This window comes from Rhinopithecus bieti, unplaced genomic scaffold, assembly GCF_001698545.2.
Source record: "Rhinopithecus bieti isolate Rb0 unplaced genomic scaffold, ASM169854v2 scaffold_82942, whole genome shotgun sequence".
Lineage (NCBI taxonomy): Eukaryota > Metazoa > Chordata > Mammalia > Primates > Cercopithecidae > Rhinopithecus > Rhinopithecus bieti.
This window is the reverse complement of record NW_016830201.1, coordinates 1-11,941: the sequence shown is the minus strand read 5'-3', so window position 1 is coordinate 11,941 and position 11,941 is coordinate 1. Positions and strand designations below refer to the sequence as shown.

General features: G+C 52.1%; 1 protein-coding gene across 1 annotated transcript; it reads right to left on the bottom strand.

Annotated features, from left to right (window-relative positions):
* Positions 1–6: 6 nt before the first annotated feature.
* On the bottom strand, positions 7–11,931 carry LOC108524236 (galectin-9B-like). Its single transcript, XM_017865227.1, has 4 exons — positions 11,669–11,931; positions 2,542–2,743; positions 976–1,086; positions 7–452 (listed from the first exon to the last, which is right to left on the bottom strand). Exons 2-4 carry the CDS (start codon positions 2,608–2,610, stop codon positions 81–83), a joined length of 552 nt encoding a protein of 183 aa, XP_017720716.1. The 5' UTR covers positions 2,611–2,743; positions 11,669–11,931; the 3' UTR covers positions 7–80.
* Positions 11,932–11,941: the final 10 nt, after the last annotated feature.

Genomic DNA, 11,941 nt, shown 5'->3' with positions numbered 1-11,941 from the left:
AGGATGTGATCAGATTTGCTTATAAGAAGGTCACTGTGGCAGTGGTTAGGTGTGGGAGGTGGGGAACTGGACCCCTGTCGTCATGGTGAGGAATCCCAGAGGCCTGGGCCACGTTGGTGACTTTGGGAGGGAGATACATTGGTGCCTTGGAGAGACATAAAGAAGGGGGAGTGAAGAATCCAGGGTGACTCCCAGGTCCCCAGCTCTGGGTGCCCAGCGGACAGAAACAGGGAACTCTTGAGTGGGCAAGATGGTGCCTGTAGGCCCTGATGACCTGCTGGCTGGGGCCAGCCTCTCAGACCCTGGGTCCTTCCTGCTGTCTGCTCAGCCACCCAGGGCCTCTGTGTTGAACTCACTTTTTGTCTGCGCCCCTTGGGCCTGGGTGGGAAACAGACAGGCTGGGAGAACGGCACCATGGATAAGGCAGGCTGAACAGGGACTGTGCGGGGGTTCTGTTAAAACAAAAGGCACCGGCCGGTGAGGAAAAGCATTAATAGAGCCAAGGAGAAGCTGAAAGGCAGAGGCAGGGGCAAGAGGGAGAGACCAGGCAGGCAGGGGGATGCGGCAAGGGGGTTAGGGCCATGCCAAGGCGGGAGGGGAAAGGGCCAGGCTCTGGTGAGCAGCGCAGAGGGGCAGTCTCCCTCCAGCTCTTCCGTTCCACCCGCAGGGGAGAGAGTCAGGGAAGGAGGGAATGAGAGATGAGGACCAAAGGGTGAGGAGCCTAGATTTGCTGAGGGCCTACTGCGCATTTTGCTCATCCCAGGGAGCTCCCTCAAATGCCAAAAGGGTAGCAGCAGCTCCCATCCAGCTGCTGGTGCCCTGCGGGAATGTGGGCCCAGCATACCCTCATCTTCCCATTTTTCATGTGGTGTTGGTATGGGAGATTGGCTTGGGTCCACCCAGCAGGGCCTTCGCACAGCTACGCTGGGCCCTGCATCCCAGCCCCGGGGACCGGTGCCAGGTGGACAGTCTGACCTGGAAGCTGATGTAGGACAGCTGCACAGAGCCATTGACGGAGATGGTGTCCACACGGTGGAAGGGCACGCGGTGGAAATACTGCATGAAGAGGCTCCCGTTCACCATCACCTGCCAGAGGAGAGCATGTGTTCCGGGGGAGGCGCCCCAGGCCGGGATGGGGACCCCCCGCCCCCCGCGCTCCTGGACCCTCCTTCTAGAAAATGAAGACCTGAGTCTGGGCCTCACTGTGGGGCCAGTTACAGGAACGTGTGTGACCCGAAGGGCATCAACCCGAGTCTCTCCTGGGCCCCAGTGGTTGGGCTTTTCGTTCTTCTGGTTGTTTACTGCAGTAGGTTTGTCTTTCTAGTCTTGGCTCACCTGGGGCTTCATTTATTTATTATTTATTTTCCTTCAACTTTTTTGTTTTTTTTTGAGACAGAATGTCACTCTGTCACCCAGGCTGGAGCACAGTGGTTCAAGCGATTCTCCTGCCTCAGCCTCCCAAGTAGCTGGGATTACAGGTGCCCACCACCATGCCCAGCTAATTTTTGTATTTTTAGTAGAGACAGGGTTTCACCATGTTGGCCAGGCTGGTCTTGAACTCCTGACCTCAAGTGATCCGTCCTCCTCAGGCTCCCAAAGTGCTTGGATTATAGGGGTGAGCTGCCGTGCTCAGCCCCTTCAACTTTTATTTTAAGTTCCAGGGTACAAGTACAGGATGTGCGGGTTTGTTAACTAGGTAAACGGGTGCCACGGTGGTTTGCTGCACAGATCAACCCATCACCTTGGTATCAAGCCCAACATCCATTAGCTAATCTTCCTGATGCTCTCCGTCCCTGACCAGGCCCCAATGTGTGCTGTTTCCCCCCTTGTGTTCATGTGTTCTCATCGTTCAGCTCCTACTTATAAATGAGAACATGCGGTGTTTGGTTTTCTGCTCCTACTATGGCTTCCAGCTCCATCCATGTTCCTGCAAGGGACATGATCTCATTCTTTTTTATGACTGCCGGGGTATTATTTATATATGCATAAAATACTCATGGGGAACAGAGGAGAGGTGACCTCAGGTTGCATACTGAGTGGATGGGAACATCCTTATCTCAGATAAGCATACTCAGACTGACTTACCCACGGGCTTCTCAAGCCCAGAGACCTACTCTGCTTGCAAAGGTAATTTGCAATGTGCTTACAAAACTATACCCTTAATAGACCCTGGATAAAAGCTGGAACAATGTCACTGAAAAATAAATATTACGAGGGACCTGGAGAGGAGGAATGGTGACAGCAGAGGAATGGAATGAGCTTGGAATTCAAAGACACACAACACCAAACAGCAACGTGGTGACTCCTCTAGTTCTTATTTTCAGAGTAAAAGAAGCAGCAGGTGCACCTGTATGTAGATCCAGGTGAAGGTGCAGAAGGAAACTACGCAGCCATGGGTAACACCTTACAAGGAAATGGTCGTGTTATCTGTATAGTGGTGTCACTCTGGCTGAATGTCAATTAAAGTGATTACTTAAAGGCCATTCACCTGATAGGGCTGAGGGCCCCGGGGTGAGAGGTGGGGAGGAGATTCCTGCTCACCTTGAAATCCGAGCTCTGCACCAGGAAGCAGAGGTCAAAGGGCATCCCCCTCTGGAGGGGCATGTGCATCTTCCTCTCCTCCGGCCCCCATCTTCTTTTCTGCCTCGTGTTGCACACCACGTACCCTCCGTCTTCAAACCGAGGGTTGAAGTGGAAGGCAATGTCGTCTCCACTGAAGCCAGTCTGAAAGTCCACAGCAAACCTAGGCCCAGGGAAAGCAAACAGTCTTCTGTGGCATGGCCGAGGAGGGCCTTGGCGCCTGTGGCCTGCATTTGTCTGGGATCTTGCATAGAACCTGCGTGGCAGAGACTGCTTGGTTGGCATCCTTTATGTTTCTCTAATTTGGATCCAATGTGTTTTTGTGCAATTATTGCATTTTGCCTTTACAGCATGATTTTCTAAAAATAAGTAGAAAATGGCTAAGGCAAAGTGCTGGCATGAGCAAACAAGAAGCATAGGTCTTGGAAAGTGATTACTGATTGGTACCAAAGATGGAAGTTGTTAAGCACACCTAGAAGACAGAGCCTTCCGTGCCAGTGGACACTTGTTGGAGGCCAGCACTTGCCTGACTAAGTGGGAAAGAAGAGAACAAATGTAAAAAGCATGTGAAATTGGGGCCAGGCACAGTGGCTCACGCTTGTAATCACCACACTTTGGGAGGCTGAGGCAGGCAGATCACTTGAGCCCAGGAGTGGAAGACCAGCCTGAGCAACACAGCAAAATCTCATCTCTACTTAAAAAATATATATATAATATATATTTAATTAGCTAGGCATCATGATGCATGCCTATAGTCCCAGCTGCTTGGGGGGCTGAGATGCGAGGATCTCTTGAGCCCAGAAATTCGAGGCTGCAGTGAGCTATGATCGTACCACTGGGTACATCGATCCAGCCTGGGTGAAAGAAAAGAGTCCCTGTCTCAAAAGAAAACAATTCATTAATTAAATGAATAAATGGAGAAGATTGCATTAGAAATATCTCTGCATGTATTTTTCCTCTGGGGTCCTTCAGCTTCACCCCTGTAGTCCTTTGGAAATTCCTGCCCCAAGGAAGGGAGAGGCAGAAATCTCTTGAGAGGAGAGCGCCCTCTGAGGTAGGATCTGTCTCTATTCCACAGGATGGGAGTGGGAAGCCCTGAGGGACAGGGAGAGACGAAGGGGTGGAAGATCAGAGGCCTGGTCCTGCTTCCCCTCGTTGCAGGGTTCAGGGGGATCGGGGCCTCCCTGCCCGTGGCATCTCCTGGGGGCACTGCAGGCTCTCAGAGAAGTCCCACAGCAGGATGGCAATGGCAGAGGAGGTCACCAAGAATCTAGGTGGCCGAGCTGAGGTTGAGCTGGGATCTGCGAGGCCCAGAAGGTCTTAAGGAGAGGTCCCCTGGGACTGAGGCAGAGAGGCTTCCGAGAGAGAGCCATGAGACCAGAGGCTCTTCTGTGGGCCCCGCAGACTTCAGCAGGCAGCCACCTGTGGTCTTCCACCAAGACAGGAGAGAGCTGCACACTCCTGTGCCCCCTGGTCGGGGTTCCTCAGCAGGGGTCAGCCAGGCCTGCTTGAGGGTCTAGAGCCCTCCCAGCCCCTGAGAAGCCATGTGAGCTCCTCTGTGTTCCCAGTCAGCCCATCTTGGGAGGGAGGAGGGAGTGGGAAACTGCCCTGATACAATGTTAGTATTTTGAATGGACTTAGTAGTTTCCAGAAAAGGCCTTGAAATCAAAAGAGACCAAATTACTTTGAATGTCAATTTTCAATATTTTCACGTTAGCAGAAGGAGAGCTTCAGAGTGGATGAGAGCAGTGATGGGAAATGGAGGAAGTTTGATTTTTGTAACTCTTAGTCACAGTGTGCAAGGTTCAACCCAGAACATAACCCTCCAACTCTGACCATCCCACTCCCTCCTTAGACCGCCAGCTCCCAGGGGCCCATTCATCCCGGAGTCCAGGTTAATGGCGCCCTTGGCTGCAGGTTGTGCCTGCGGAGTGCTGTCCTGTGGCATGGGTTAGGGACGCATTGGGCCTCCCCTGAGCCAGGCACGTGAGCTTGGATGTTGTTTGAAGTAACCCGGGCAGTGGTTTACTAAGGGACGAGGCTGGAGTGAAACATTTCCATCCATTACACACACAACACACCTGGCCTTCCACTGGAGCTGAGAACTAGCTTCCCATTCTTGCACCAGCTTGATTGAGAAGTCCGTCCTGGCGAGCACCCTTGGATTTAGCTTCCAGAAAAGCTACGGGACGGCCTTGCAGGCGAAAAGGTTTGGGGACATCAGTCAGGGCTGGCTGGCCTCCTGGGGTTTGCTCCCCTCCAGCGCCCTAGTCAAATGGCCTGGGTGTGACAGCGCCATGCAAGGGGATGGGGTGCGGCTATGACCAGTATAGACAGAGTCTCAGCCCCAGGAGTCTTAGGGATCTGTGTGGAGGCAGACACAAATCCAATTAGTTACTCAGACAGTCTAAGCTTGTGATAAGGAGAAGCCTGGCCCTGAGAGGACACGACAGGGAGCTGAGCTTGTGTGAGAGTCTGAGAGGCAGTGGAGGCTGCATCAGGAACGCACCAGGCTGAAGGCCTTCCTTCCAGGCAGGGAAGTAGTAGGCAGACGCCGTGGGCTGGTAAGGAACTAGGTAGTAATGGGGGCTGCTGGACCTCATGCCAAGCTCCCAGCAAAGTGCCCAGGGCCCTGGCTGGAGACTCAGAAGGCTCAAGGGAGCAAAGGGACCCATTAAGGGTCTGCAGGTTCCACCAAGAGGGTCACCTGAGAGGGACAACAGGAAGGCATGTCCCTCTCCCCACCACCACCATATAACAATGGCCACCGTCACCTTTGCCCTCCTGGCCACCTTCAGCAGAGCCTCTTCCCAGATGCTCTCTGTAGCCGTGGGGCAGCCCCCTCCTCTGCTTCTGCCCCCGGGTTCCCCATTCCTTCCCTCAGGCCTTCAGCAGCCCCAAGCCCTAGAGTAGTTTCCCCACCCATCCCAGGCCCCACGGGCTACCACTTTGTCAAATTCTCTGTCCGGGGCTCTTTAAAGGAGCGATGGGCCATGGTGAGGATGCATCACTTCAGAGTCAGGTCTGAATCCTAGCTCTGCTGCTCATGACCTGAGTGGCCTTGGGAAGCCTACTTCACCTCTCTTTGCCTCAGTTTCCTCATCTGTAAAATAGGAAGGTGTTTCTCCTACTGCATATGACTGATGATTTCGTGAGAGAAAGCCTGTGGTAAAAGAGACTGGCACATAGGAGATGCTTCTCCACTGTCACCCACCCCCCACCTTGTTCTCTCTGAGCAAAATTCACAAACTGGTACTTCCAGTTTTCAAAGTTTATTCCGAAATGTCTCATATCCAGTGTGGTTCTACAACTCGCATTAAAGCACAGTTCTATCTCCTGGCTAATTTTCACATTCTGCAAGTTTTTAATGTCTTCTCTAATATCTCCTTTAGGTCAATTTCCAACACAAATTAAATGCCTAAAGGAGTCAGGCAGGTGACGTGTTATGAGTCAGACGGCCAGGTAAGGAGTGGTGGGGACTGTGGCAAAGTAGACGTCACACCCCTCGCCTGAAAAGTCAACATCTACTCAGCGCTAACCAGTGATTACCTTCTGGGCCCAGGATTGGCGGAGCTTCCGAAGTTTTAAGAGAAGACAGAAACCTGGATTTGTTTTTTTTTTTTGGTAATACTTTCTAATTTCTTGGGGAAAATTTTGTCAAAAAGGATTATGTAAAAGTTCCTGGCTGGGCACAGTGGCTCACATCCACAATCCCGAGGCAAAACAATCATTTGAGCCCAGGAGTTTGAGGCCAGCCTGGGCAACATAGTGGGACCCCCATCTCTACAAAAAATTAAAAAATTAGCCAGATGTGGTGGTGAACACCTTTAACCACAGTTACTTGGGAGGCTGAGGCAGGAGAATTGCTTGAGCCTGGGAGGTCGAGGCTGCAGTGAACCACGATTGCACCACTGCACTCCAGCCTGGGCAACAAAGGGAGACCCTGTCTCAAATGAAACCTCCCAAATTCCCATATTATAGAGATACACAGTGAAATATTTGCAGTGGAATGATATCTCTGGATTTGCTTCCACATATCTAAGGGTGGGAAGGGAAGCAAGCGAGGGAGGGTATAGGATGAAGCAAGATAGGCCTGGGTTGATCGTTGTTGGAGCAGAGTGATGGGTGTGTGTTGTTGATGGTACAATTCTCTCTGCATGTTTGAATTTCCTATAATAACAAGTTAAACACTGTGCAGGCCAAACAGAAAACACCTGCCAGCCAAATTCAGCCTACTGGCCACTGCTTTCTGGTCTGCATTGTTGAGTCGTGTGACCACACAGAACTCTGGGAAACCCATCCTAGCTCAGTGTACACACCTGGCACCGTGAAAGCCCCAGGAAATCTGGGATCTGATTCAGATAGACTCTGCTCCCCATGGATTTGAGGGTGGTGTCTTTCGTTGCCCCTCAGATCAGGTCTGAACTCTGCCATTAAATACTTTAGTGACCTCAAGGAAATCACAGCTTCTCTGTGTCTCTGACTTCTCTTTCTTGTTCCTGTCTACACCAGCGGTGTGGGGGTAGGAGGGTCAGCCTGATTCAGTTATGGACCAGCATGGCCTAGGATCGGGAAGCTTGTTGTCCCTGAAACACGTCTGTGGAACATTTTCCCCCTTGCCTGTTTGTGGAGGCCTGTGATTCTCTCCAGAGCCTTTCATACTATCATGAGAGTCAACGCTGAAAATACACACCCTCCTGGGAAGCATGCGGCTTCCGTTCAAGCGTATTCACACCACAGCATCTAGAATTGAAGGCAGAGTGTGATGGACACGGGCTCGCAAGTACACACAAGGCTGAACTAAGGAAGCCAGGAGGCAGAAAGAGCAAGTACAGATCATGGGGGTGGGACAGGGCAGGCTAATCTCCAAGGCAACAAGTTCCCCAAAAAAGTTCTGTGAGGTTTCAAAATGTCTTAAATGGCACCCCCAAATTCTGAAAAACAAGACTTTTATTTCATTTTATTTTATTTTGAGATGGTTCTCACTCTGTTGCCCAGGCTGGAGTGCGGTGAGGGGTGTGATCGTGGTTCACTGCAGCCTCTGCCTCCTGTGCTCAAGTGATCCTCCCACCTCAGCCACCCAAATACCTGAGACCAAATAAGTACATGCCATCATGCCATGCCCCACTAATTTTCAAATTTTTGTGAAAAGAGTGGATCTCGATACGTTGCCAGGGCTGGTCTTGAACACCTGGGCTCAAGTGAACCTTCTGTCTTGACCTCCCAAAGGGCCAGGATTTTCAGGCATGAACCACCATGCCTGGCCCGAAAAATGAGATTTTAAATTGAATATTATCCTACAAACAAGGTTATTCATTGCAGCATTATAACACAAAGGATTATAAAGCAAAGCACTGGAAAGAGCCTAAAAGCCTTCCAACAGGAAAAAGGTGAAATAAATTAGGGTATTTCCATATAATATAACAGGTTCTGTGTAGCCTTCAAAAGAAAAGAAAAAGAGGACAGAAAGGAAAAGAAAAGAGGAAAACTCTGAGCGCCAATATGGAATGATGCCATTTGTATAAAAGTGGGTGGGGAAGGCTATGGACTTGGATTTATTTATTTATAGATAAAATATCTCTGGAAGAATTTACAAGAAACTTGTAACACTGGGTATCAGTGGGCCACCCCCCAGAAACATCCTGATTCAAATCCCCAGAAACTGTGAATATGTTGTAGAAGGACCTTTGCAGATGTGATTAAATTAATAATTTTGGCATGGGGAGATTGTCCTGATTTTACAGGTGGTCCCAATGTAACCACAAAGGTCCTATAAAAAGGAGCAGGAGGATCAAAGTCAGAGGTAGGAGATGTGACAACAGAAGCAAGAAGCTGGTTTTGGGTTTTTTTTTTGTTTGTTTGTTTTGTGTGTTTTTTTTTTTTTGAGTCAGGATCTCATTCTGTTATGCAGGCTGGAGTGCAGTGGCATGGTCTCAGCTCACTGCAGCCTCCACTTCCCCAGGCTCACATGATCCTCCCACCTCAGCCTCCCAGGTAGCTGGGACTACAGACATGCACCACCACACCTGGCTAATTTTTGTCTATTCTTTGTAGAGACATGGTCTCACTTTGCTGCCCAGGCTGGTCTCCAAGTCCTGGGCTAGAGATCCTCCTGCCTCAGCTTCCCAAAGTGCTGGGATTACAGGCATGACCCATTGCGCCTGGACAAAGCTGCTGGTTTTAAAGATGGCAGGAGGGGCCATAAGCCAAGGCATGCAGGCAGCCTCTAGAAGCTGGAAAAGGAAAAGAAACAGATTCTCCCCTGGAGCCTCTGGAAGGAAACAACCTTGCTGACAAGCTGATTTTAACATCTGACATCCAGAATCATTAAGAGTATAAATTTGTTGTTTTAAGATTGGCCAGCCGAGCCTGCTGTGGAATTTAGATCTGTGTGTCCAGGAAACCCAGGAAAACAACCGGACCTACCTTTGCTCTGCAGGGTGCAGAAGGATGGATTTTTACACTAGATTTATAGTCCCACGGGCCTGGGCTCACCTCCCAGCTCTGTACACTGTCAATTCTGACATTGGCCAAGTCGCTTGATGTACCTGTGCCCCAGTTCCCTCCTCTGAATGGCAGGACAGTAACACCACCCGGCAGAGTTCTGAGAGGACTGGGTGTGATGCGGTGAGCTAAGCCCCCGGCTCGTGCCGGCCTTGACAGTGCAGCTCTTTACATGGAACGAATCCATCCCTCTGCTGAGTCAGAACTTGCTCTCTGTTCCTAGTTGTGCCCAGAGACCAGGGACTTTTCCTCCTCTTCTTATCTGGGAGTCTAGAGAGCAGAGCTGAGCCCTGTGAACCAGAATGTGGGCGGCTTTGTTCTGTACTCTGCATCACCAGAGGACACCCAAGCTCAGCCCGCCAGTAGGGAGCTCAGCCTGGCTGGCCAAGACTGCCGTCAGCAGGAGCCAGTATGTGGCTATTAGCGAAGGTGCCCCGCGGTCTCAGAGGCTCCACGGTCCTGCTGGCCACCTTTCACGACTCTTTGATTTTAGCCTTCTGACCTCCAACACTGTAAGAACAAATGTGTTGTTTAGATGTTGCCCAGCTAAGGCTGCTGTGGCATCTGGATCCATGTGTGTCCATGAGGGCTCTGGGCGTGACCAGGAACATTTATCCTCACAGCAACCCCGGCCACTTTTACAGATGAGGAAACTGAGGCACAGAAAAGTTCAGTCACTTGCCTAAAGCTACACAGCTGGTCAGCAACAGAGCTGGGATTTGAACCCCAGCACCCACACTTCTAACCACTACAGAGGCTTCCTCTCATGAGGAAGCTGAGAACGTCTTTATTCCTGGCTCTCCCAGTGCTTCCTGGGCCACACAGCAGGTGGTTCCAGCTTCCCCCTGGCCCTCCAAAGAGGCTGAGCTAGATGAGACCAGAAAAGAAGTGGGAGTGAGGTTTCCAAGCCAGGCCCTCATCGGCCCTCAGCCCTCCTCAGCAGGACAGTGAACCGCGTGACCTTCCCCCACTGTCGGCACGTGGAGGAAGCGTGGCTCTGACTGCCAGAGGGGTCACCGAGTGAGGCTTAAGTGTCCTAACCCAGGGGAGCCCTGTGGGATGAGGGGTGCTCTGGACACCCATGGGGGCTGCACTGACCGTCTTTCTTGTCTGGGCTTCAAGGCCCTGCTTTAACTCTCGGAAACTCTCTGATGTCTATAGGAGGATTTTCCTTCTGAATCCAAAGATTAGAAAGTAAAAACCATTTACCAGAATGATATGTTAGAACCTGGAAGAAGCTCTGGGATCCCCTCTCTGACAGAAAACCAGAGATGGGGTGACATGTCCAAGGTGGCACACTCTGACCCTAAGGCCCACCCAGCACCGGCAGCCTGTTCCAGCTTCCCCCACTCCCTCCGTGCAGGTTCTACCTTGGGGGCCTCCACAGGGTGGCTGAGGGGTCATTGGTGACAGCCAGGAGGAGACAGGCCTCCTTTCTTCACTTCCTGTCTGGATTTTAGAAAGCAGAGCTGAGCTCTGCAGACCAGAACGTAGGCAGCCTCATTCTGGACTCAGTGTCACTAGAGGGCACCGAAGCCTGACCCTGGCCTCTGCTGAGGTGAGCCCTGGGAGCTTCCCTGCCCTCAGCACCCTGCCTCTGTCCACCCTTCCCATTCTGCCTCCCCACCCAGGAAAGGCCCATCAGCCCACCTCTCCAGCCCCTTGGGAAGCTCTTTGCCAAGGCGGGGTGAGATCCTATGACAGGACCCGGCCGAGGACAGTGACCCCTGAAGGCTCCTGGGCTCCTGGGGCTTCCACTCCCATCTGGGGTCATTTGGCAACTGGCCTTCGCCTCCCTGAGCCTTGGATTTCTCGTGAATGAAGGGGACTCGTAAGCCTCACAGAGTTTCAGCAAGGCACCTGCAGCCCTCTGACCCCACACTGCAGGGACAGTCCTCGCCCCCTCTCACCTCTGAGACTGCCCCTCTGCAGATGCCCTCACATGCCCATGCCTGGTTAACTCTGCCTCACTCTTCAGAGCACAGACACCTCCTCAGGAGGCCTTCCCTGCTGCCCCCAGACTCCCAATAACACGAAACACTCCCAAAGCTCTGACAGTGTTCCAGGCACCGTTCAAACACACTAGATACACTACCTCCTTAATCCATAGCCCAACCCTGGGAGTGGGGGGGCTCAAGTATTATTCCCACTTTACAGATATGGAAACTGAGGCCCAGAGACCACCAGCCAGTAAATAACTGGACCCAGGGAGGCCATCTTCGCAGTAAGCACCCTTAACTACCATGCCCGTTAGTGTCCTTACTGTCCCAGAAGCGTGCTTGCTTCCCCTTTACATGAACCGTCCCGCTCTACACCTCTCCCCCTGAGCACACAGGACAGGGCAGGACAGCTCAGTAAACACTGTCAAACCCATGACTCGTGGGGATGAGCATCCCTCCAGGCATGAGCGAGCTCAGCATGGCACAGGTGTGCCAGGATGACCTCCACTGACATTTCTGCCCTGCTTGTGTTCTCTTTGGCATGCCCCACCCCATCTCCTGCCACCCAGGAGTTGCTTCCTCAGAGCCCCAGGGCTGTGTCCCCCTGGCTGAGGCAGCCCTGTGCCCACGGCCCCAGAACTCACTGGGTTCAGGTAGGGAGCCTGGGAACCGCTGAGGGCCATCTCTCCACCGCCTCTGTGGCCACCGCTGCCTTTCACACCTGCCAGGAAGTCCTTTGTAGAGGGAATGACTTGACACAGAAATAGAAACCAAAGCAACTTGGCTGTTACTCAATGGGGAGGAGCCAGCAGCAAGAGGAAGCAGGTCCAGAGAGAGCGAGGTAGGGTGCTGGGTGAACTGCAGTGGCGCTCACAGAGGGAAGTGGGCACTCCCAGTCCCCTTTCACACCTGCCAGG

Excerpts from the sequence above, each read along its gene's own strand:
- LOC108524236 (XM_017865227.1), bottom strand. The coding sequence starts at position 2,610 with ATGCACATGCCCCTCCAGAGGGGGATGCCCTTTGACCTCTGCTTCCTG. Across the intron at positions 1,087-2,541 it reads TGCAGAGCTCGGATTTCAAG|GTGATGGTGAACGGGAGCCT; the intron begins GTGAGCAGGAAT and ends CTCCTCTGGCAG. Across the intron at positions 453-975 it reads TGTCCTACATCAGCTTCCAG|AACCCCCGCACAGTCCCTGT; the intron begins GTCAGACTGTCC and ends TTGTTTTAACAG.